This window comes from Cajanus cajan, chromosome 3 (assembly GCF_000230855.2).
Source record: "Cajanus cajan strain Asha chromosome 3, NIPB_CcT2T_4, whole genome shotgun sequence".
NCBI classification, from domain to species: domain Eukaryota; kingdom Viridiplantae; phylum Streptophyta; class Magnoliopsida; order Fabales; family Fabaceae; genus Cajanus; species Cajanus cajan.
In genome coordinates, this window is record NC_138519.1 from 75,566,103 (window position 1) to 75,591,015 (window position 24,913).

Below are 24,913 nucleotides of genomic sequence, written 5' to 3' on the forward strand. Positions count from 1 at the left end.
CTGTAAAAAAAAAGTACTAAATTAAATGTTGTGAATGTAAAATAAAATAAAAAAAAACAAAAAATTAAGAATATTTTAAAATTTTAATTATTTTTTTTGAAAAGGAAGTGTACTTATAGGAAAAAGGAAGTGTATATATGATCAACCTTTGAAAAACACTTTCCAGAATAATTTTTTTTATTCCAAATAATATTAAGGATAATTTAGGAATTTAATATTTTTTTTTAAAAAAAAAAAGAGTGTATGTATAAAAAAATGGAGGTGTATATATCATCAACCAAAAAATGAACCTCTCATCTCTTTGTGTACACTGTTGGGTCCGCATTCTGGAAGACTCTTTCTCTCTTTGGGCCTTTTTGAGGCCTGTTTCTTATTGAAATGGAGACAAAAGAAAAAGTTGAGGAAAAGTTTTCAAGATGTTACCATTTTCAATGTATATTAGTTTTTTTTTTAAAATTATTTTCATCATTGTAGAAAAGGTGTGAAAGAAATTTTCCATGCAATATTGTATATTTAATTATTCAAGTATATTTTTTTATAAACTACTTTATTATTTTTTTAATTTTTTCTTTTAAATGTCATGCAATTTTTTTATATAATTAAATAGTATAATTTCCTTCAACTGAATCAATGTATTTTACAAATAAAGTAAAATGATATATCTAATTACATACTACATGCTTAAACCAATATTGAACCTCTGTTAATAAATATATGTAAAATAATTTGTGCTAATAACAAGTCATGCATTATTTTCTTATTCATTCTACCCTTAAAATAATTATTACTTTTTTTTTCTTTTATCTTTCAAATATTTGACCTATTTTTAAAAGACATGTAAATACTGACACATTGTTTTGGATTCAATATTGGATAATTTAGAGTGAAGGTTAATTTATTTCAATATTGGATTCCAATTTTCACAAGTTTAGAGTGAAGGGGGAGAAAAGTTTGTTAAATATTTTGGACGCCAAAGTGTTGTCTCCATAGCTTGGAATTCCCGGCAAGCACAGTTATTGGTGTTGAGAAAGGCCTCAGCTTCGCTCCTTCCGTATCAACTTCAACGATTTCGGTGTAACAATTTCTTTCTCATTCTTACAATTTCGCATTCTTACTACATTTCTCTGAATTCTGAATTCTGAATTCTATCTTCGATGCTTGATTTGCTTGATAGGATGCGGAGATTGTGTTCAAATATAATTTGGCTCTGATTTTAATTTTGCGTTTGTGGGGTTATGGTTCCCCTGGGAACTAGTTTTCTGATGTACTCATTTTGTTCGATGAAATGCCCCACTGAAGTGATGTTTTTGAATGGATGGACCCTTGACTTGGGAAAGCTTAACCCCTTTATAATTCTTATTTTCTTTTTATATTCAAGGTTAAGAATTGTTTTCTATGTCTGCCTGTACTTGGTTGAGCTTACGTGTTTCTTTTGAATTACCTATTTAATCACAACTTGGGTGTTGAAAGTGATACCATCAGTTTAAGTTAGTTTATATTGGAAGCTCCATGCTTTTGCTTGGTTTTGGGCGAGTGATTGAAAGAAATTAGAAATCTGTTCCCAACTAATCCCTAGTAAAAGAGGGCCTTCTTTTCCCCACCTTCTGGTGTTCATGTTATGCTTGATCCATTTTGTTTAGTTTTATTATTTATTATTATTTTGAATGGAAATTTTCATGCAATTGATTCCAAGTGAATTATTTTGTTTTTTAATGAATTAATCAATAGAAAGTTTTGTCTTAGGACTAATCTTTTAGTGAAAAAATCCTATTTGACTATGGCACATTACCACTGGTTAAGAGCATAAAGGTTCCATTCTTGTGTTTGTATGTATGGTTATTTTGATTCTTTTCCTAATTGTACTGTTGAAAAATATTCGTTCATGTATTTTGGTCCTTGATCAATCCTTACAAATAATTTAATTAAAAATAATTATTTTCATCTGTGATCAATTTTGCAGCACCCAAACATACCTAAAACACTTCACAGAAGATTATACTTGTTCTTTTCTTGCAGATAGAACTTAATGTCCTGTTATTGTAGGGACATCAGTCTCGCTAAACATGATATTTTCAAGGCTAAGTAAGAGAACTCATCTCTTGCCATACCTTAGGATTTTGCAAAAGGACACTCTTGAATCCAGGTAATGTGATGTTGCATTCTTTCCTCAGTTTTGTTATTTTTGTCTCTGTAGATTATTGATGATTTCTCCTATGGGGAATACTCTGAAACATATTTGTGATAAAATGAAGGAAATTATACTTTACTACTTAAGTAGACTTCTCAAACCAATTGTTCACTCTACTTTCATGATTTGTTGATTTTTTTTCTAATTATAGAAATACATATATGTGCAGTGATGCCTTTTTGCCTCTCTAAAGTCTGACTTCCAAAAATAAAATGTGAAAGAATTTAGTTTCTACTTTAATATTTGTAGATAATTTTGTTTTTAATTCAGGTGCCTGTCTATCATTCCTGAAGGATCAAGTTGCAAGTTCATTAATCCTAATACCAGCTACCAGCGTAATTCCCCTTATATAGGTTTATCAAAGTTTACGCAAGAATTGGGTACAAAATCATTCCATCAGTGTTGCCGATCTTCAGCTTTTGCTTCACAGTATGTTGGAAAGTCATGTTTCATGACTCGTTTCCGACACTTTTCATCTCAGGCATCCAAGGAAAAGAAATCACGAAAGATGCTTTTATACTTGACGGGCTTGGTTTTTGCTATGGTTGGGTGCACATATGCTGCAGTTCCCCTTTACAGGAGATTTTGCCAAGCAACTGGCTATGGGGGGACTGTTACCCGGCGTGAGGTGTGTTTGAGTTGTTTTTCAATGGTTTTTCATTTCCTTAATAACTGGATTGATAACTTTACTTCTTTTTATCTGTTGACTACAAAGTTTCACACTTTTGCAGACTGTTGAAGAAAAGATTGCTCGACATGATAGCAATAATACAGTTACCAGGAGGTATTAATTTCTCTTATTAGATGTTACCTTTTTACCATCTGTCATGATAGGATTAATTTTTTCAGGTTGATGGTTGTATGGTTATTAGAAATAACTGTTGAATTTGCTAGCAATTTAAAAAAAAAAAAAAAAAAGCCATTACCTTGTTCCTAACGTGGTTCAAATTCTTTGAGCTGCTTTGTATCCCTTCATTTATACTGCACATTTGTATAAGATATACTAGTAAGACAAAAAACTAAGCAAAGGAAGATTAACCTAAAAATATATTTGTTCAGCTTTATGCTGTACCTAGATATTACTTCATAAAAGTGCTTATTCTGAACTGTCAACAGTAGTACCTTACTTTTGGTACGTCAAGGAACAATTAAGTAATGATTCAATAAAAGATATGCTTACAAGGTGTTATTTGATAAACCACAATTAGGGTGTGGTATTTCTGAAGCTAGCTTTTTTGCTGATGTAACTTTTAATGTGTTTATGATTTATTTTCAGGGAAATTGTGGTGCAGTTCAATGCTGATATCGCAGATGGGATGCCATGGAAGTTTGTTCCCACTCAGAGAGAGGTTTTTCTTTACTTAACATCCTGCACCTCAAAGCAAAGATCCATCACAAAGAAGATTTATAAACTTACATGTGAAAGTGTTATTTAAGATAACATTTAATTTTATTTCTTGGAGCTGTTAATTTTATTTATACTAGTCCCTGATAATTTAAGAATGGTAACTTAAAGAACTATGAATAGTCGAGTTAAAGTCTAAGCTTTTGTATAAAAAACTTGGTTATCATAGTTTAAATATATGGAGGACAAATGGTATTTTTTAAATCTAAATTTAGTTGTTCACTGGTGGTTTTAGTCTAAGGATAAAAAAACAATAGAATAAGGAAACAACGTAACTCTATTTTTTAATGCAAAGCATATCTTATTTGATTAAATGACTTATATGTAAATATATTGAAATAACTGAATAAAAATAATACTCCATGATTTTATGAGTTTTTAATAATAACTGAAGAATAAAATCTGAAACTAACTGATCCACTAACAACACAATAACATATTTGTATCAACTTACTAATTGACTCATTCAAACTAAAAATCAAAATTACTTTGACAGCATCTAAGGGCACATTCTCAACACTCCTATCTTCATTCTTCAAAATCTAACTTGCTGATTTAGAATGACTTGGTGAAGACATCAACAATCCAATCTTCTGTTCTAGAAGGTTCTTCTCCTGCTGAAATAATATTGTTTCCCTCTCATATGATTGGGCCTTAGAAATTTCAACTTTTAATTTTTTAGTCAACTGTTTAATTTCAAACCTCATTGACAATATTTTTGTATCATAATCCCATATCTTTGATCCAGCAACCTTCAACTCTAAATTAAGAATTTATAAACACCTCTCAATTTTTGCTATTTTCTCCTTTATTTCATCTTCTTTTCTAGCTAAAGTTTCAAAAAATTCTTTTCTTAAAGCATCTTCCCTTAATTGTACCTACTTGTTTGTGCACTCCTGCATAATAGTTGCTTTCTCTAAAGCAGATTCTTATTGTTAGTCATGTGGTTAGTGAACTACTGTCAATAAGTCAATTTTCATTCGATTCCATGACAGAGAAACATGTGGCGACAAACAGGTAATCCTCCTCCTCTTGATTATCAGCCTTTGCCTCTTCACCATGTGGTTGATTCTTGTTTCTACATATAATAGCTTCATGCCCAATTTGATTACACTCACTACGCTTAGCATTGGGTTTTGTCCAGCATCAAAATGGAGGATCACCTTTCTCTCCGCAATGTCAACATGGTGGATATCTTGATCTACCTTCTAAACCTTCCTGATCTTCACTCCATTTCTTTTTTTCTTTTGTTCTTTGATTGATCTGCAATTATGCCTGCAAAGCTCCTTTAATTGTGCTTTCTTGTCTTATGAGTCTTCTTTGCTCTTGAACTTGTAAAACACGTGTTAAGATAATTCTGTTTAGATATACTAGTTTATCTTCTCCTAAGTTCTAGTTTAGTTTCCTTAGTCAGTTTTATCTAAATCCCTAAACTTTAGGGATTGATTATATTTTATGCCTATTTATTTTATTGTACTCATTCAGATTCAATAATAAGAAATTATTCATATTCAAGTTGGTACCAGAGCACTCTGGTCCAGGAACCCTAATCCAGCAGCCAACATCTAGGGTTTCTAGGGTTTTCGAGTTTTGTCCGCGGTTGCCGGAGTTGACACCGCCTGCACACTCAGAGGTCGCCGATCGGCCTCCCCGTCGCGAGTCACCGTCAACCGCCGTCTCACGCGCTCTCACGCGCGGTTATTGTTGAAGAAGCTCGCCGGCGCGTGGGCTTCACGTGCCGCCCTCCCAGCCTCCGTTTGCGACGTGGTTCACTCTATTGGACTCGCCGACCCTCCCTCTTCCCGTTTTGACCCTTTTCAGGTTGTGGGTCACACTCTAGGTGGTCTGTTGGTGGTCGTTTGGTTGCGGCCTCGGAGTTTCATGGTCGTTTGGTTGCTGTCTCGAAGTTCCGTGGTTGTTTGGTTGCTGTCTCGGAGTTCCGTGGCTGTTTGGTTGCTGTCTCGGGGTTCCGTGGTGGTTTGGTTGCTACCTCGGAGTTCCGTGGTTGATTGGGTGCTACCTCGGAGTTTCGTGACTGATTGTTTGCTGTTTTTCTTCTTTTTCTCTTCATGGCAGAGATTCCTAAGGAGAATCCAAAAATTGAATCTTCCAAAAGGGGGCTGGTCTCCTTTGCCTTTTCTGGATCACCTACTATTACATCTGAAAAGCTTAATGGTAAAAATTATTTGGATTGGTCCACTGCGGTTGAAATGTGGTTTTTAGGTCAGGGTCTCTATGATCATCTTATTAAAAGGGCGTCCGAAATTGATAAAGAGGTGAGAGATGAATGGCAACAGGCAGATTATCAACTTGTATCTCTATTGTGGCAGTCCATTGAGCCTAAATTAATGGTGCATTTTCGTCCGTACAAGACATGCTATGATATTTGGAAGAAGGCTCGAAATGTCTATGCCAATGATATCAAAAGAATATACGAGTCTGTTCATGGTCTGGCAACTCTTCCTATGGTTGATAATGATTTGCCAACGTATTTGAATCGTGCTCAATCCACTATTGATGAGCTCAAGCTAATGTTGGTTAGTGATGATCCTCAACAAATATTAAACAAACTTGATAATATGTTTATGGTGTTTATCCTTCAAGGACTCCACAAAGATTACGGAACTGTTCGAGATCAAATCTTGACAAATCCTGTCATTCCTACAGTAGAAGAACTCATAGATCGACTGATTCGGGTCCCTTCACCAGAGGCAGATCCTCACATAGAATCTGAGTCCTCTGCTTTTGTCTCTAGTACAGCTGACCATGGAAGTCGAGGGCGTGGTCGAGGTCGTGGTCGTGGTAAAGGGGGTAGAGGAAACCTCCATTGTACCTACTGTCAGAGAGATGGACATACACGAGACAGGTGTTATTCCTTGCATGGCTTTCCGAGCAAGACAGCTAATGTGGTTCAATCTCCAACTTCAGCTCCAGAGCTCAAGATTGAACTGGAGGGCAATCATCCAATCACATTATCTACCGATGATTACCAAGAGTATCTTCAATTGAAGGCAACTAAACAGGCCTCCTCTTCCATCACTGTTGCTCATACTGGTAATTCTACAGTTTGTCTCTCTCATTCTACTTCTATTGGACCTTGGGTTTTGGACTCCGGTGCTTCTGATCACCTAACTGGTAATGTCTCCCTTTTCCCTAACCTATCATCACCTAAAACTCCACATCATATCACTCCTGCAGATGGGTCAAAAGTTCAAGCCACTGGTATTGGCCAAATATCACCTCTCCCATCACTACCATTAAAATCTGTTTTACTAGTTCCTGGATGTCCCTTTAATTTGATTTCTATAAGTAAGTTGACTCGGTCACTAAACTGTGTCATAACCTTCACTTCTGATTCTTTCTTGATACAGGACCGGAGTACGGGACAGACGATTGGAGCCGGATCTGAATCACATGGTCTCTACTACCTTCAGCCTTCTACCTCTACCATATGTGCATCTATTGAGTCTCCTGGTTTAATTCATCGTTGCCTGGGTCATCCAAGCTTGAATAAATTAAAGAAAATGGTACCTCATCTCTCACGGTTGGTGTCCTTAGAGTGTGAATCGTGTCAATTAGGGAAGCATGTTAGAGCTTCTTTTCCTAATAGTATTAATAGTCGAGCTATGTCTCCTTTTGATGTTATTCATTCTGATGTTTGGGGTCTTAGTCGCATTCCTTCTCTTTTAGGACATAGGTATTACGTCACCTTTATTGATGATTTTTCTAGATGTACTTGGATATTTTTAATGAAAAATCGTTCTGAGTTATTCAATATTTTCCTAAGTTTCTATTCGGAGATCAAAACTCAATTTGGCAAAGTAATTCAGATTTTACGAAGTGATAATGCTAAAGAATATTTTTCAGATTGCTTCAAATCATTTATGGCTTCCTATGGCATTCTACATCAATCTAGTTGCCCTCATACACCTCAACAAAATGGTGTAGCTGAGCGAAAACATAGACATATTGTGGACACTGCTCGTACTCTTTTATTGAATGCCAATGCACCCCCAAAGTTGTGGGGCGATGCTGTCCTCACTGCAGGGTATTTAATAAATCGAATGCCATCGTCTGTCTTGAATGATCAAGTACCTCATTCCCTATTATACCCATTGGATCCTCTTTATTCTGTTCATCCTCGTGTCTTTGGCTGTACTTGTTTTGTCTATGATCTTTTCTCAGGAAGTGCTAAGTTGTCTGCTCGGGCCATCAAATGTGTGTTCTTAAGATACTCCCGTGTCCAAAAGGGGTACCGTTGTTACTCTCCTGCTACGCATCAATTTTACACCAGTGCAGATGTCACTTTCTTTAAAGATACACCATATTTTATTGTCACAGATGTCTCTCTGGTTGACTCAGATCTCCTCTCTCAGGTATTGCCTATTCCTCATTTTGATCATAGTGTGCCTCCTACCACACCTGCTACTTTAGAGGCACCAGATCCTCCCGCACTACCAGGGTCTGACCATCCTCTACACCGATTTGGGATAACCTATGAGTGTCGATCACATACTGTTGTTCCTCCCAATGATTCTTCAATTGAGCCATGTGATTCTACTCCTGCTTCAGTCTCCTCACCTACTCCGGCCCCACCTACCTCAGTTGACTTGCCCATTGCTCTTCGTAAAAGTAGTCGTTCTACTTGTAATCCTCATCCTATTTATAACTTTCTTTCATATCATCGTTTGTCTCCTACCTATTATGCTTTTGTCTCTACTATTTCCTCTATTACCATTCCCAAGACAGTACAGGAGGCCTTAACCCATCCAGGATGGCGACAAGCAATGATTGATGAGATGACAGCTTTAGACTCCAACCACACTTGGGTACTTGTCCCACCTCCGCCTGAAAAATCTGTTGTTGGATGTCGATGGGTATTTAATGTTAAAGTGGGCCCTGATGGACAGGTGGATAGATTGAAAGCTCCTCTTGTGGCTAAGGGATACACGCAAGTATATGGTTTGGATTACAGCGACACCTTCTCTCCAGTTGCGAAGATGGCCTCAGTTCGTCTCTTCTTAGCTATGGCTGCTATGAGGCATTGGCCTTTGTTTCAATTAGACATCAAAAATGCCTTCTTATATGGTGATTTGGAGGAGGAGATTTATATGGATCAACCTCCTGGGTTTGTTGCTCAAGGGGGGTATGGTCTTGTATGTAAATTGCAAAAGTCCTTGTATGGCCTCAAACAATCACCTCGTGCTTGGTTTGGTCGGTTTAGCAAAGTTATACAGGAATTTGGAATGATCCGCTGCGAGACAGACCACTCTGTCTTCTTTAAACGCTCATCGACACATAAATTTATCTATCTTGTTGTTTATGTAGATGATATTGTGATTACAGGTGATGATCAGGAGGGCATCAAGGCTCTGAAGCAACACTTATTTAAACACTTTAACACTAAGGATTTAGGTCCCCTACGTTATTTTCTCGGGATTGAGGTCGCTCAGTCAAAGTCCGGTATTGCTGTTTCTCAGAGAAAATATGCCCTTGATATTCTAGAAGAGACCGGACTTACAGATTGTAAGCCAGTTGACACTCCCATGGATCCTAATGTGAAGCTTATGCCTAATCAGGGGGAGCCTTATTCTAACCATGGCTCATGTGATTAGTGGGAAAATTGAATTATCTAACCATGACCAGACCTGATATATCCTTTCCTGTCAGTGTTGTAAGTCAGTTTCTTAACTCTCCCTGTGAGAGTCATTGGCTTGCAGTTGTTCGAATCCTTAGATACATCAAAAGATCACCAGGAAAAGGACTTGTTTACAATGATAGAGGACATACAAACATTGTTGGATATTCAGATGCAGATTGGGCAGGTGATGCAAGTGATAGGCGGTCAACATCAGGCTATTGTGTCTTCATGGGTGGTAATCTTGTCTCATGGAAGAGTAAAAAGCAAAGTGTTGTTGCACGATCAAGTACAGAAGCAGAATATCGTGCTATGGCTCACACCACATGTGAGCTCTTGTGGCTAAAATTCTTAATTCAAGAGTTGCAGTTTTGCAAGGTTCGTCATATGGAACTAGTTTGTGATAACCAGTCAGCTTTATACCTCTCCTCTAATCCAGTTTTTCATGAGAGAACAAAGCATATAGAGGTTGACTGCCATTTCATCAGAGAAAAGATTCTCTCCGGTATCATCAAGACCTCCTCAGTTTGCTCCAAGGATCAACTTGCAGATATCTTTACTAAATCTTTACGAGTTCCTAGGATAACATATATATGTAACAAGCTAGATGCATATGATATATATGCTCCAGCTTGAGGGGGAGTGTTAAGATAATTCTGTTTAGATATACTAGTTTATCTTCTCCTAAGTTCTAGTTTAGTTTCCTTAGTCAGTTTTATCTAAATCCCTAAACTTTAGGAATTGATTATATTTTATGCCTATTTATTTTATTTTACTCATTCAGATTCAATAATAAGAAATTATTCATATTCAAGTACACGCAATACTTATGTCAAGGAAATAGATGTCAAATTTTTAGAGGTCTCTAAAGAAAAGATTGTGGACTCAAATCTTTCAAGAAGAGTAACTAGACTTTTCTAGACAAATTCTAGAGTCTTCGAACTTTTGGCTGAACAATGTAACTTGATTTGCAATGTTGAGAAGTCGATTAGAATACTCTTTCACAATTTCTGATTCCTTCATCTTTTGCATTTCAAACTCCATAATCATGTTGAGAGCTTTCATACCTTTGACCCTCTCATCTTCTTCATATTCCTTTTTGAGAAAATCCCAAATCTCTTTAGCTGACTTCATCATGATTCTAGTGAAAAATCCCTTGTGATACAACATTGAATAAACATGCTTTGGCCTTTGCTTTCCTTTGCTTCTGTTCTTTGCTGAATTTTAATTTGAGAAATTGTAGGGTTGTCTGGTAAAAGAGGAATTGCATAATCCTCCTTCACGTCTTTCTAAAGATCTACGCTTCTAGATAGGATTACATCTTAAGTTCCCAAACTTGATAATTTTCTCCATCAATAACTGAAGGTGCAACAACTGGGTTTTCAGTCTGCATATTCTTTCTAATTTTTGGAATTTATATAGTAGGCTCTCATTCTAAGTCGATCCCTTAAGAAGAAAGACTTTGATACCAATTGTTGGTTTTAGTCTAAGGATAAGGAAAAGTAACAAAGTAACGAAACAATGCAACTATTTTTTAATGCAAAAGGTACCTTTTTTGTTAAATATGACTTATATTTAAATACATTGAAATAACTGAATAAAAATAATACTCCATGATTTTAGGATTTTATAATAATAATTGAAGAATAAAATTTGAAGCTAACTGATTCACTAACACCACAATAACATATTTTTATTATTCAAAAATAAAAACCAAAACTACTTTGACAGCATCTAAAGGCATATTCTCAACATACACTTACTTTATACTTGCTCATTTTACTGTGCGTTTCAGTGCTTCTGTTAGCTTGCAAATGTTTTATGTCATTAGAAAAGTTGGATGTTGTAGTATTTTATACATCCCTTGGCACTCCGGGGGGAAAGGAGAAAGAAAAAGTAAAATCTGCAACGTAGCATAATTCATTTATTTTACCAGGTTAGAGTCAAGCCCGGTGAAAGTGCCCTCGCATTTTATACTGCCGAAAACAAAAGTTCTACTCCAATAACAGGTGTTTCTACGTATAATGTCACTCCTATGAAGGTACGAACTACTGATGAATACTCTTTTCTATTGTATAACAAAGGTTGTCGTGAACTCTACATACTTTAGATTTTTGGTTATAACCTTGTCTTTTGGCTAAGAACTTATATTAAATCAGCCTGTCGCAAGCCTTTTGTGATCTTTTTTCTGCTTTACTTATTGAAGTTTTTTTTTTTCATTTTTTTTCTCATTTCTTTCTTATTATTAATTTTACAAAATGTCCAAATTATAAATTTTCCTTTACAGGCTGCAGTCTACTTCAATAAAATACAATGCTTCTGCTTTGAGGAGCAACGACTGCTTCCTGGAGAGCAGATTGACATGCCTGTAAGTGGTTTCAAACTGAACTCTTATTTGAGCATAATGCACGTGCATCTAACACTATGTTGCTTGTACTGTAGGTATTCTTTTATATTGACCCCGAATTTGAGACGGATCCTAAAATGAATGGTATCAATAACATTATATTATCGTATACCTTCTTCAAGGTTTCTGAGGAATAAGACCAGCTTGAATGTTCACTTAAGATTCAAATAACAAGGTCCCTCCATTTTAAAGGACAAAGATGCATAGCACAGTGATGAAGCTCATGCTGTGGATACTTATTGTGGCTGACATAAAAGACTAAAATTCTTTTTTTTATTTGTTTCACACATAAAGAAGGTTGCCTCTTCTGTATGCTTGCCAAGTTCTCGAATATTTTCAGCTTCAGCAGAACTATTAGAAAACCTTTGTGATCAAGCTTTGAAGGTTCAAGGTACCATGGCATGACATTGTGAATTATGATGACTTTCTGGTGCTCCAAGTTAATGCTGCAGAGATTTGGAGTAGCTCTTGAAATTAGCAATTAGATGAATCATTTTGCTTTTAAAATTTATTGAAAGTCAAGCTTATCTAAGAACTGTAAAAGATTGAGAAGTTGGCAAAAGGGTAAGTGACAATCACGTCTATGATCAGGGGAAACTAGGAAGGTATGAATTTCGGGGTTTAATGGGGGCATTTATCTTTGATTTTACAAAATCCAATGATTTCCTATATAGAGTCGACGGTTTATAGAGTTTGTTTATTTTGGAAAATACTTTGAAATAATTGTTTTAAATATTGTTCTTTTGTGTTTTGGTAAACAAACAATGCCACCAAACTGGATATAAGAAAGACAAAGTAGATTTCCATGGACAGATTAACTGCTTGGTATTTTTTGGTTTGCTTTATTGTGGTTTATTATGTTATAAATATCACCATCAGTCTCAGTTTACAAAAGCTAAAAATAAAAAATCCAACCTTGAAACACATAAATATTTTGCTAATTTTATTATATTTTATAGCAAAAGAAATGACATTTACTCTATTTATTACTATAAGTAACGTGATATTAGAAAAGGGAATGGAGTCTCATTTAGTTTTAGTTAGAAATATACATCGATAAAATCTTCGAATTTATTTTGATTTTACTTGATTTTTACATGAATAAGATCCCCTTTATTCTTTCATGTTAGGATAAAATTTAAGTAAAGTATTTTATGTTTTTCATAGTGTTTTGGTATCTTTACTCTAGTTCAGACAAGTGAATTGTTGGTCTTATATATATATATATATATATATAATACAAAACAAGTTAAATTAAATACATATCTAAAACATTCGTTTTAAACTCTAGACTTCTTAATTCATTATTCTTTTGCACGGGGAGGTCTATTTAAATCCATGAAAGTATACTTATTTAGTTTATCCATCGCAGTCGAAATTCAGGAATTAGATATAGAAGAAAAAAAAAACCCAACTCATGGATGTTTGGTTTATCCTGTTCTGACTTTGATAAGAAAAAATAAAATAAAATTTATATGTAAATAGCGAGGTGGATTTCGAGATATAAATATATATTCATCTCCAACTTGAGTTCAATACACCTCAATAATAGTTAAATTTACATTTTTATATTAAAAATACATTTGATTTTTGAATTTTTACTTTATTTTGTGTATTACTATTTAATTTAAATGTGTTTGATATATAATTTATTTTAAAACATACGGGATTGAAATATATTCTCTTAGTTATGGGGATGGGTTTTCAAGATCCATACTGAATTGAGTATAAAATTTTCATCCTTAACAAAGATAGAAATAGGTTTTCGGAGATGAATCACCCACCATACCCTACCTCTGTTATCCCTATCTCCAAAGTCTATCAAAATTTATCACGTGACTATTACTTACTAAATTTAGTGTGGTACTTTAAATTTTATTATACTTATTTTTATATTTATAGTATATATTGGATTTTTTTAATATATTTTTAGGACATTAAATTCATTTAGTTTTCATTTCATACTTATTAAAGGAAGCGAGAGGATTTCTAATTGGATATAACCAGTGATTTAAAACTCGGATCGAACCGGCCGGTCGGACTGGTTGGACCGGGAATCGGTGGTCCAGCCGGTCCGAATCTTAAGTTCGATCAATTATGCAGTCGACCCGTTTCAAACTGGATTGAAACGGTCAATTTTCCGGTTCAACCGGTGAACCGGTAGGTCAAACCGGTTCAACCACTTTTTTTTTCTTATTTTAAAAAAAAAAATTCAAGGGACCATAAACCACAAAAATAATAATAATAATAATAATAATTGAATCTCTTAATGGAAGAGCAAAGAATCTTATTAAATATAACAATAACTACTTGTTCTAATGTATTTGTTTGTAATATATACAACTTAAATAACTTTTATAGTATATTATTAATTTAAAATTATATATTTAATAATATAATATCTATGTAGATATTACATATATTATTTTGTGATATCAATTGCAAGCATATTATATATGTACATATTATTTATATTTTTAATTTGTATTAATATATAGTTTAACATGTAATTTTTTATGTATTTTTTTATAAAATAAAAATAAAAATAATTTTAAATAAGATAGAAAAATTGAAATTTAAAATAAGATATGAATTTATTAAAATTTATAAGTATAAAATATATTTAATATGAATATTTTTTTAATAAAAATAAATAAAAATCGAGTCATGCGGTTCAACTAGTAACTCACTGGTTCAACTAGTAATTCACCGGTTCAACTTTTGACCCACTAACCCAGTACCTTAATTGGTTCGATGACCGGTACGGTTTTTAAAACTATGGATATAACATTACTTGTGGGGGAAAAAATTGGATGAGGCAAAGATATGATAATTTTAAAATATTGAGAATTGACAATTTAAAATAACTCAAACTAATTATTTTATAATTTGGTAGAACTATGGAGTTAAGATTTTAATTTTTTTTATCGTTTTGTTATTCATACTAAATATTCATTAATTTTTATCAAAAAAATTGTTTGACTATCATTCATGAGGTCTTTCATCTTAATCATGCATTTTTTTAAACATCCATCATGTGCTTAAACTTGAGAATTTACTTAAATGATATAAAGTATGTTTTACTTGAACCACACACTTATCCGTTACAAAGTGAATTGTAATTTTAAGCTTTAATTTCATATTAAATTCTAAATAAAAAAATACTTATATTTAATGAAATGTAGCAAAGGTTAGGAGTTCAAGTGCTTTAACATTTGTATTCCTTAACTAAAGATTAAAGTTCAATTATTGATTTGAGTATGAAATTGTGACTAAAGATATCACTTTATTTAGGAGTTAAGTTTATGTGAATGAATTATACTTTTTTAGAAATAATTATTTTATAGGCACGTATTCACATAATTAAAAATAACTAATACAAATAATTTGATATTTGATATTTGTATTCTTTAATCAAATGTTGAAATTTGATTTTTAACTTAGTCATGAAATCGTGACTAAAAATATTACTTTATTTGAGATGAGTATAGTGAAAAAGAGTTTTACTTTCTTATTAAATTAAAAAGAAAAAAAATATATTCACGTATATTAGCGGATCCTATGTTTAATTAGTAAACTTACAATCCCTACAATAAGCTTCATATCACTTCTTTCTCATATCCATGTTTTTGGGCTCCTATCATCTCTTTACAGCTTGGCCTAACTCACGCTACCATAAATGACAAGTGCGTCGTCGTGTGAGAATAAAGCAGTACGTGCTGTCATATAATCTCCAATAATAAACCAAACACATTTTGAACGATTATTATCCATGGTTTCAACCATATATGAATTTTCATTATTCTTGGTATGACACATGATGTGAGAGGCCAACAAACAAGCCAAATAAGTATTGTATTGGCCTTATTGGAATATTTGGTTACTGAGAGTGGGTAGTTGAGACTTTCTGATCATGTTCAGTTACAATGCTGTCTTTTCCATTGTCAAATTGAAGAGAGAGAGAAGGAGAGAGGTGCACTAATTATAATTAATTTGTTAAAGTCTTGTTGGAGGCTTTATCTTATTATGTTATCATGCATGGATACCCCACAAGCTTCAAGTGCAAGCATTACATTCTAGGTTGATTTTCGATTCATAACCTAACGAATTGGATGACATTCTGCTTACCCTTCTTCACAAAGACAAGATCAATTCCACCACTGTGTCTGTCTCTGGCTGGTTGACGGCTTCAAGAAGAAACATTTGAAAACTTGCTCTGAACAACCTTTTATTTCGCCATTGGTTTTTTAGCTTTCATCCATGTCCTTATCTTCTTGTGGAAATGAAAATGACCTGGTCCAACTATAGGACCAATCAGATAAACCTTCAACTTCAAATATAAACAACCAAAATATACAATACGTGTACACATAACTTATTATTTGGAAAGAATGTATTGGCAGGTTATATCATCATCGAAATAGCCACTTATCCATTAGCTTTACTCATTTTAACATATTCTTTGTCAAAAGTTGATTAATTAGTAGAAACATTATAGATGATGATATACATTAATTTTCTATATAAAATTATCCCTAAGTTATTGTATATTAATGCTCTACATTGTTCGTGCATGTATATGCTATGCTAATATATATATTTGAGTACCCTTGATTCATTGAATAGTAGAGAGAATGAATATATCATAGTAATGGACAATTTCATTGGTATAAAAGAAATTATATATGTCGATCAAAAGTGTTTGTATATACAAACAATATTTCAACTTCTCTTAAGCAGACAAATCTATTGAATAACATTTTTAAGATATGACCTTTTTTTGTGTGGTGATTATAAGTTTTCAAAAGCAGACGAAATAGAAATGCAAAATTTAGGGGGTGTATTGGATTAGGATTTTAAAGGACTTTTTTAGTTAAAAAAAATCCTGCGGATTTTAAAAGACTTTGCAGGATTTTCATGACTTTTAAGATTTTGCAAGATTCTACAAGACTTAAAATCAGGATTTTAATGGATTCTGCAAGACTTTTAAATTAGGATTTTAATGGATTCTGTGGGATTTTGTGGAGTTTTGACATTTGATAAGATTTAAAAAAAATTATACATTCAAATTTAAAAAGAGTCAAAAATAAAAATAATAAATAAAAAAAATAATGTCTAGATAAATAATAATAATAATTCTCTATAATATTCTATCCTCTTTTTATAGCATCCACTATCAATTGTAACAATTCATCGGAATCATCCTTAATCCAAGCTTCATAGTTTTCTTTCTCTTTTCATTTTTCTTTATTATTTCCTTGTGAATCTCCCATTTGAATTACTAAAACAATATATGTTAAAAAATAGTTATATAAATAATTACGGATAATAGACAAAATCAATAAAATTATATTATTATTTTTAGAAGCACACCATCATACAAGATCGAATATATTTTTGCTATCCAAATGGATCAAATACCTCAGTTATTATAAAAAAAATGTAAAAACGAAAATATAGAAACATAAGATAATTTTTTATATAAAAAAAATTAGTATATTCGATACTGAAAAAATATTTAGATATATAATTTTTTTTATATAAACAGAAGTATTTAGATATATATATATATATATATATATATGATAATTTTTAACGATATTTATAAATATAAATTATTCTAACAAATATTTTAACAATATTTTCTTTTTTAAAAAGTAAGTTAATGAAGGCATAAATCCTAAACCCTAAAAAATTAGATATTGCAATGTCTTATATGTTAATTTTCTTTTTTTAAAATATAAAAAATCTTAATTTCATAATATAAAAATAAAAAAGAAAAATTCATAGTAAATAAAATAAAATAATTGTTGAGTCATAAAAGGAGGAGGGATAAGAGTAACAAATTCAAGGGAAAGAGAGAATTCGCAATTTTTATGCTAAGAGGGTTCTTCCCCCTACTAAGATCCATTTTTATCTCATTCTACTCACAAAAACCCTAACAAATTCATCTTTTATATATATATATATATATATATATATATATATATATATATATATATTGTTGAGATTATGATATCAATTTCATCTTTCACCTTTTTCTTTTCTTAACGTGTGTCATAAAAAAAATTACCACTTAAAAGTTAAAATTTCAAGTATTTTTTTGTGTTATATAAAGGAACAAATTCAACTACATAGAATAAAATAAAGTAAGTCAATTAAAGAGAACGAACAGAAAAATAAAACAAGTCAATGACACTATCATTTACATATTAGAGTTTCACAAAATAGGAGAATGGTATGAGAATAATATTATATATGAGCAATGAACAATAGTGTAGTATTATTAGTAGAGAAAAAATGGAGAAGACAGGAGCATAGAAAAAAAAGATGAAAAACTCACTTGAAAATTCTTAAAACACTTGAAAAATCATTTCAAACAATCCTTCAAAATCCGATGGGTTTGGATGGGATTGTTTTATGAATCTGGTATTTATAGATAACACTAGAAAGTCTTTCAAAATCCCTCTCACACAACAATCCTTTAAAATCCTTAAATTTTTGAATACCAATGGATTGTTTTTAAGTTGTAAAAAATCTCAAATGAATACCAGTGGATTTTAATGGACTCTTTAAAAAATCCTAAAAATCCAGATTGAATACCACTGGATTGTTTTTAAGTGACATAAAATCCTGATTGAATACCAATGGACTTTTTTACTCAAAAAAAGTCTTTTAAAATCCTACGAAATCCTAAACCAATACACCCCCTTATATTCAAGACAAAGCATAAAAAAGCATAACTGGAATTGAAAAGACTGGCATTGCAATTGTGCAATATTGATACATGATGATGTCGTACCGAATGAAAGAATTAAGGATTCGGAATCCGAGAATGAGAGATTTTATTATAATTAAAAAGATAAGAGAGAATAATGCACATGAATTGACATATTGTTCACTGAATCTGAATATATGACACGAGAATTAACTAATCGATTAAGATATGATATAGAGTATAACTCAAGTTGTCTCTGCGTTAATTAACCAGCGACAGCATTACAACTGCATCATTAATTTTCAACAAATAAATAATGAGTTTTAATTTTGTCGTTTTGACATTTTAAAGCATTGACTAGTAGTACTAATTTTTGCTATTCAGTGCATTTAATTAACTCGTCGATAATTATAAGTGCTATTAGCATAACGCGTCATTCATTAAACTTCGTAAATTTGGTGTCTACAATAATATATGAAACCACAAGAAAACATTATCACCCCCTCCCCAACTAGTGATAACAGCTTGTGATTTTAATCATTCTACAATGTAGTTTCTTAATTACAAAACAAATATCATGTTTATATTAAAAATTAACAACGTTATTGTGAATTTTTCAGTAACTGACATGGATGTTGCGATGAACAAAAAGTCTCTCATTTGGTGTTAGACCCCCAAGTAGAAAAAAAAAATAATCATAAAGTATCAAAAGTTTAATTTAATTTCATTTACTAACAAAGTAAAAGTTTTGCATGATCAACTAATTAAAAACCAAGATAAGTATAATTTTTAAACAAATCAGAAACAAAGATAATTATGATTTTTAAACTCTATTAAAAGAGTAAATAAGAATCTCTTGAATAAATTTCTCTAAAAATACTTCTATACTAGATAAATAAGAAGAAAATTTAAATAAATTTTTTTCATAAATAAAAATTAACTTATACATAAGTTAAAAATAAGATTAATTTTAGAGGAATTAATGGAAGAAAATTCTTACAAATTAACTTATAAAAAAAACTTATTTCATTTTTTTCTTTCTATTTTCCTCTTCTATAAGTGTTTTCAAAAAAATTTACCAAAACAGTCATAAAACTTTATGTTGGCATCCAATCACAAACTAACATTTATGATAAATTTATTAACTTTTATAATAATTACTCAAAAATCTTATCAAAAGTGTAAAAAAAAATTACATTGTTACATAAATTATTTTCTCAAGTAACAACAATGGATTAACATATATGTTAGATGATGAAACCATATATAATAAGCCCTACGAGAAATAGTTGATGGTACTGAGTATGAAGGATAATTAAGTAACAGAGCACTGATGTGAAGCTGAGACAGTGCTTAGATTACTAAAGATTGAAGGATGTGTCAAGGGAGTGTGTCTCAGGTTGGTTTGACGGCTTCAACAAGAAACATTTGAAAGCGGGCTATTAACAACCTTCAATTTGGTCATCAATTTCAAAAATACTCTACTCTTGCTGCGTAATCAAAGTGACTCAAATCAAGTGTGCTAGAGTCAATCATATATACATTTTTACTTGATCAATGTATTATATATAAGTCTAAACAGTATTTGAGGTTAATTATAAGAAAGTTATTGGAATATAAAAAGAAACAAACGTAAACCATGTTCTTTCAAAGAGACCTTGATCTGTACATTATTATGAATGAGAGTAAGAGATAATTTTGTCTTGTTTTGAAGTTAGTTTTTATTCATTTCATTGCGTATTAATGTGATGTAGATTAACACTAATGACGAATACAGAAGATATTGTAATGAGATCATTATATATGTGAGTAAACTATGATCAATTACATACAACTTCTGTTAATTGATCTTTCATCTATGTGTCAAGCATTAAGCAGTGATACTTATAATTGGATTGGACTTAATTAAACCATACAAAGAGAGTTGATTTGGTATTACACTAGTCAATATGCGATAGGTTCTTATTTAAGAACGTAGGACTAGGTCTAATTATTTCTTACTCTCACTTAAATACAATATTTTGATTATACTTAATGTGTGAGATCTTCAACATTTTAGGAATATGATATTAGTCCTAATTTAACTCTACAAAATCAATTTATGGGACATTTTTATCCTGGTAGAGCTTCATAGAACCTTTAATATAAGAGATCTGTCACACTGTATTAAAAAGAAAAACAAAACATATATATTCATATTTTCCTCTCCTTTTTTTTTTTTTTGTTTATGGTGGTGTTGAGCTCATATTTTACCATTCTATACTGAAATCCACATACTGAGATGAAAATTCGATTCCAATGGCATTCCCCTAGGCCCTTAGTGTCAACCAGAGTTGAAAGTTGATTTTTTTTCTTGCTTTACTTATAGTTGATTATGCTTTTTTGCCAAGTTGACATACATTATTTAGACATGCAATTTTCTCTATTTCAAAATACTACTAAAATTCAGCATTTTAGTATATTCAATATTACATAATGTAAGTGTCACTAACAATTAAAATGAGTGGATGTATTTCCAATTAACTCAGATATCTCAGTGTTCTCCAAATGACACATTCAACATGCTAGTAAACTTAAGATTAATAAATGTGAAACTTAAGCCAAATGGAAATTTGAAGGAACATAGTAAGGTTTGACAAATATATGGCTGAGAGGGAGGTTTAATCAGAAAGTTTGGTACAAGAAAGCATGCAAATCCTAGAGCATGCTGGTGATGTAGCAACAGAAAATAAAATTTTCAGACAGTTACCAACCTCCAAACTTCACCTTTTCCCACTCATTATATATAGCCCCTTCAGCTTAGTAACTGCTACAGCTATACACACACACACATTCCACTAAGTTAAACATGGAGAAAGCAAGCACTAAATCTGCTTTGAAGGTTGGGAAGCATAATTTTTTTTCTTCTTGTTTTGTTCTATTCCCTCTTAGTAGTAGAATAGCATGTCCTAACAGTTTCACCTCTTTTGCATGCATTTTCCTTAACTTTCCATGGCAAAAGTTTGTGAAGAACACTTCTCAGTCTGCAGCTCAATGGAGCACTACTAATTCTAGAGGAATGGTGAGATTATGCCTAGCTTTACCCTCATATATAAGCCTTATAAAAACCCTCCTTGTCTCATTGTCACATTTAGTTGCCCCATAAAAACTTAACTTCCATGGCATGCATGGATGGTTTGGGGTTTGAAATTTACATTCCATCATAGTTGGACACAGATAAGTCATTCGAGATTTGAAGATACTTCTGCAGTTGTTTATTTGTTTTACTTCAGTTCATCTTAAGGTTAAAAGTTATGAAAGAACTACATCACCTCTGAAAGAAAGCGATCACGGAGCAGTGTTATTTAAGTAACATCTCTTGCATACTTAGATAGTGAAAGAAACCTCTTTTTTTTTTTTTTTTTTTTCTGAGGAAACGACAATTACAAATATGGCTATATACATGAATCAAGTTGGATTTCCACCTTGTGCCTTAATATGTGCATGTCAATGTGTTCTTTTTTCTGTGCCACCACACATTGTGTTATTATCGTTACTCTGACACACACATACGAAATGATAATTTACACAACATTCATTTTAGACATGCATGCATATATGAGAACTTCTGTCACAAGTAGGAATATCCCATTCAGCATTAAGAAAATGAATATCCCATTTCACCTTTTCAATATTATCACTGAAGTTGTCTCGTCTTAACAACCCCATCCACCCAACAAGTTTATCCATGCAACTTTTCCCCTGCTATCATTTATTGAATACAAAATTGATTAAATTACATGTACCTCTCAAAAATTTGAAAAAAAATATTAATTCTACAACCAATGAGAGAGCTTTTCCGACAAAAAGAAGAAACTAGAAACCATCATTGGCCCGTGAGTTATATATCCACCTAAAGATGATAATGGCCTACTTTCTGCTTTAAATAAATAATATTCTGTAGTCTAATATTACGAAAGGCATATGGTATGTATTATGTAATTAAATGAGTTTTCTTTTATTTCTCCTATTTCATATTTTTCTTTTATTTCTTTTTACCCATTTAATACTTGTTACAAGTTTTGGTTTGCTTCTAAAAATAAAAGGGTAAAATTCCCTTTTTCGCTTAGTTATGAAAAACGGAGTTCATTGGTATGTCTCGTTTTATTAGTTATTAAAAACACATGCACACATATGACTTATATGTTTAGACATATTGGACCACTATATATTCTTTTCGCTGAGATGATTCATGAATCATGCTGTCCCTTTCCATAACTTAGATCAAGTGCTCACCCCAAATGGACCCCATATAATGATCACGCGTGTACTTTGTCGACTCCTACTAATGTTATTATTATTAATGTTATGCTTTTTACTCTTCTATCTGTTTCTTCTCCATTATTCTATGTATGATTGGTTGTTTAAAAACCCCTCTAGCTTATTATACATGAATCATGATTGCCACCTAAATAGACATAATTGGATGTTTCACAGACAAAAGATGTACTCAAAGACAAGTTCTATGACAAGACTAAAGTAAGTAACATGGTATAGTATACACGAGTTAGTATGTAAATTTCCACTTTCAAATTTGGTGAGCCGTTTTTCTCTGATGTCTAGGCTTCACGAAGGTCTCCACCCAAAGAAAGTAACATGGTATGGTATATATAAGATAGTATACGTAAATTTCTTCAACATGAATTTTTTTTTTCTTTCAAATTTGTTGAGCCATTTTTCTCTTATGTCTAGGCTTCACGAAGGTCTCCACCCAAAGAGAGTAACATGGTATGGTATATATGATTTAGTATATGTTATTTTCTTCAATATGAATTTTTTCTCTTTCAAATTTGGTGAGCCATTTTTGTCTATGTGTAGACTCCACCAAGGTCTCCACCCAAAGAAAATACTAAGCCACAAGAATTCAAACTTCACACCCAAGAAAGAGCTGTCAAACGTGCAATGTTCAATTATGCTGTAAGATAATGTGAACAATCAATGCTGAAGTAAGGAATTAGGTTTTTATGATTCATGAATGTGATTTTGCATGTACACAGGTGACAACAAAATTCTATATCATGGAGCTGCAAAAGAAACAAGAGGAGAGGCTGCAAAAGGTAGGCACATAACAATTAAGATACATTGTTCTATTTTATGAGAATGAGAGTAACATTTGAGAAAACTTAATATTTATGAAATTGAGTTAATCTCGAGCAGCTGATTGAAGAGGAAGAGGTTCGTTTGCTAAGGAAGGAAATGATTCCAAGAGCTCAATTGATGCCTTATTTTGATAAGCCATTCTCCCCACAAAGGTAAAGGACAAAGGATTAGATTGCATAGGATATATATATATATATAGCTAGAAATTTATTTAAAATTTTTTTTTTTTGATATATGTAGAAAGTGAGAAAGATAAAAGTTGCTTTATAAAATTGGAATAGAATTTAATTTCTATACACTATCGGTATAAAATGTGTGACACAGTCAAATAATTATAAATGATGTAATTACTTGGGAATCAATTATAGTTGAGTTGACTAACTTTTGTTAATGACTAAAGAATAGTATTGATAATAATGGGAAATTTGAAGAACTACATATATCTAAAAATTGAATTGCAGATCAAGCAGGAGTGTTCCAAGAGAATCATGCCTCCACATGATGAGCAGCAAGTGCTGGAGCTGCTCAGTTGGCAATGAAATCTACAACTTGCACCACTATGGTCATCAAGCTCTCAAGCCCATTAAGTAGAAGCTTTGTGGGAAGGAGCATGTAAAATGTATTCCTACTTGTATCTTCATGCATGTTGTACACTATCCATAGAGAAACTTAGAGTTTTGTACCATACCATGCCACTACCTAGATCTCCTCAATTAGGGGACGGGGAGATGTTTTCATGTTTTCTTTGTCACAAAATAAAGATCAATCATGTAATTTTGTTGTGTCTTTTGATCTTGGTTGGGTATTCCCATTCCAAATTTCCAATGCCTTGTATTGTACCATTTTCCCATACCAATGCCTTGTTCCATTTTTTCATACCAATTCCTTGTACCATTTGGAAAACAACCGAATAGAATTGTCACTTTGCATGTGAAACACTCCTATGCATTGCCATTAATGAGGTGCTCGCTTTTACTGTTTCTATTATTTTGTCACATTATTTTTTACAAAAAGTTTAGATTATTTTGGCACATTCAAGAGTCGGGTCATCTATAATTTATAATAATATAACTCCAAAAAAAAAGTGTAACTTCAAGACACTTTAGTGAAGAAAAAAAATTCCAAAAAAAATAGTATACTTAAAAATAAAAATCACATAATTGAATTATATAAAAAATATTATAGAAAATATTTTAATTACAAAATATTAAATTACCTTTAATTTTTTATTTTTCCTTTTATCTCTAATTTCTTTATTTTTTTTCTTTTATCTGATTTGTGACTTCTCCCACTTTATTGAAATCTCGAATTAAACCGCAAACTTTTACCTTTTTTCCATTATAATGATTTTTAAAATTAGTTCATAATCTCGTACAAAAGTGTTTAATTAGTTATTCAGTTCAAGATTGTGAGACCCA

At 32.0% G+C, this 24,913-nt stretch overlaps 2 protein-coding genes across 6 annotated transcripts; both read left to right on the forward strand.

Annotated features, from left to right (window-relative positions):
- The first annotated feature begins 852 nt into the window (after positions 1-852).
- Positions 853-12,450, forward strand: LOC109798416 (cytochrome c oxidase assembly protein CtaG / Cox11 family). Of its 4 annotated transcripts, none has more exons than XM_029270761.2 (8): positions 853-1,074; positions 2,053-2,143; positions 2,459-2,816; positions 2,920-2,972; positions 3,465-3,537; positions 11,168-11,272; positions 11,519-11,599; positions 11,674-12,450. In XM_029270761.2, exons 2-8 carry the CDS (start codon positions 2,064-2,066, stop codon positions 11,773-11,775), a joined length of 852 nt encoding a protein of 283 aa, XP_029126594.1. In that variant the 5' UTR covers positions 853-1,074; positions 2,053-2,063; the 3' UTR covers positions 11,776-12,450. The 4 variants fall into 4 exon arrangements, with proteins under 4 accessions (XP_029126594.1, XP_020214289.1, XP_020214280.1 ...); XM_020358700.3 differs by having other exon boundaries at positions 854-1,074; positions 1,961-2,143; XM_020358691.3 differs by having other exon boundaries at positions 854-1,074; positions 2,044-2,143.
- Positions 12,451-21,150: 8,700 nt separating this feature from the next.
- LOC109802965 (TPX2 (targeting protein for Xklp2) protein family) lies at positions 21,151-24,431 on the forward strand. Of its 2 annotated transcripts, XM_020364403.3 has the most exons (9): positions 21,151-21,237; positions 21,358-21,417; positions 22,833-22,874; positions 22,959-22,994; positions 23,088-23,123; positions 23,214-23,312; positions 23,393-23,452; positions 23,553-23,647; positions 23,957-24,431. In XM_020364403.3, the coding sequence occupies exons 1-9, from the start codon at positions 21,205-21,207 to the stop codon at positions 24,084-24,086; spliced, it is 591 nt and encodes a 196-aa protein (XP_020219992.1). In that variant the 5' UTR covers positions 21,151-21,204; the 3' UTR covers positions 24,087-24,431. The 2 variants fall into 2 exon arrangements, with proteins under 2 accessions (XP_020219992.1, XP_020220001.1); XM_020364412.3 differs by lacking the exon at positions 21,358-21,417 and having other exon boundaries at positions 21,182-21,237.
- Positions 24,432-24,913: the final 482 nt, after the last annotated feature.

What these genes read in the sequence shown, in the direction of transcription:
- LOC109798416 (XM_029270761.2), top strand. Translation starts at nt 2,064, where the DNA reads ATGATATTTTCAAGGCTAAGTAAGAGAACTCATCTCTTGCCATACCTT. An exon ending in GGACTGTTACCCGGCGTGAG is followed by an intron (nt 2,817 to 2,919) that starts GTGTGTTTGAGT and finishes ACACTTTTGCAG; the next exon opens with ACTGTTGAAGAAAAGATTGC. An exon ending in TTGTTCCCACTCAGAGAGAG is followed by an intron (nt 3,538 to 11,167) that starts GTTTTTCTTTAC and finishes TTATTTTACCAG; the next exon opens with GTTAGAGTCAAGCCCGGTGA.
- LOC109802965 (XM_020364403.3), top strand. Translation starts at nt 21,205, where the DNA reads ATGGAGAAAGCAAGCACTAAATCTGCTTTGAAG. An exon ending in GCACTAAATCTGCTTTGAAG is followed by an intron (nt 21,238 to 21,357) that starts GTTGGGAAGCAT and finishes CCATGGCAAAAG; the next exon opens with TTTGTGAAGAACACTTCTCA. An exon ending in CACCCAAAGAGAGTAACATG is followed by an intron (nt 23,124 to 23,213) that starts GTATGGTATATA and finishes GTCTATGTGTAG; the next exon opens with ACTCCACCAAGGTCTCCACC.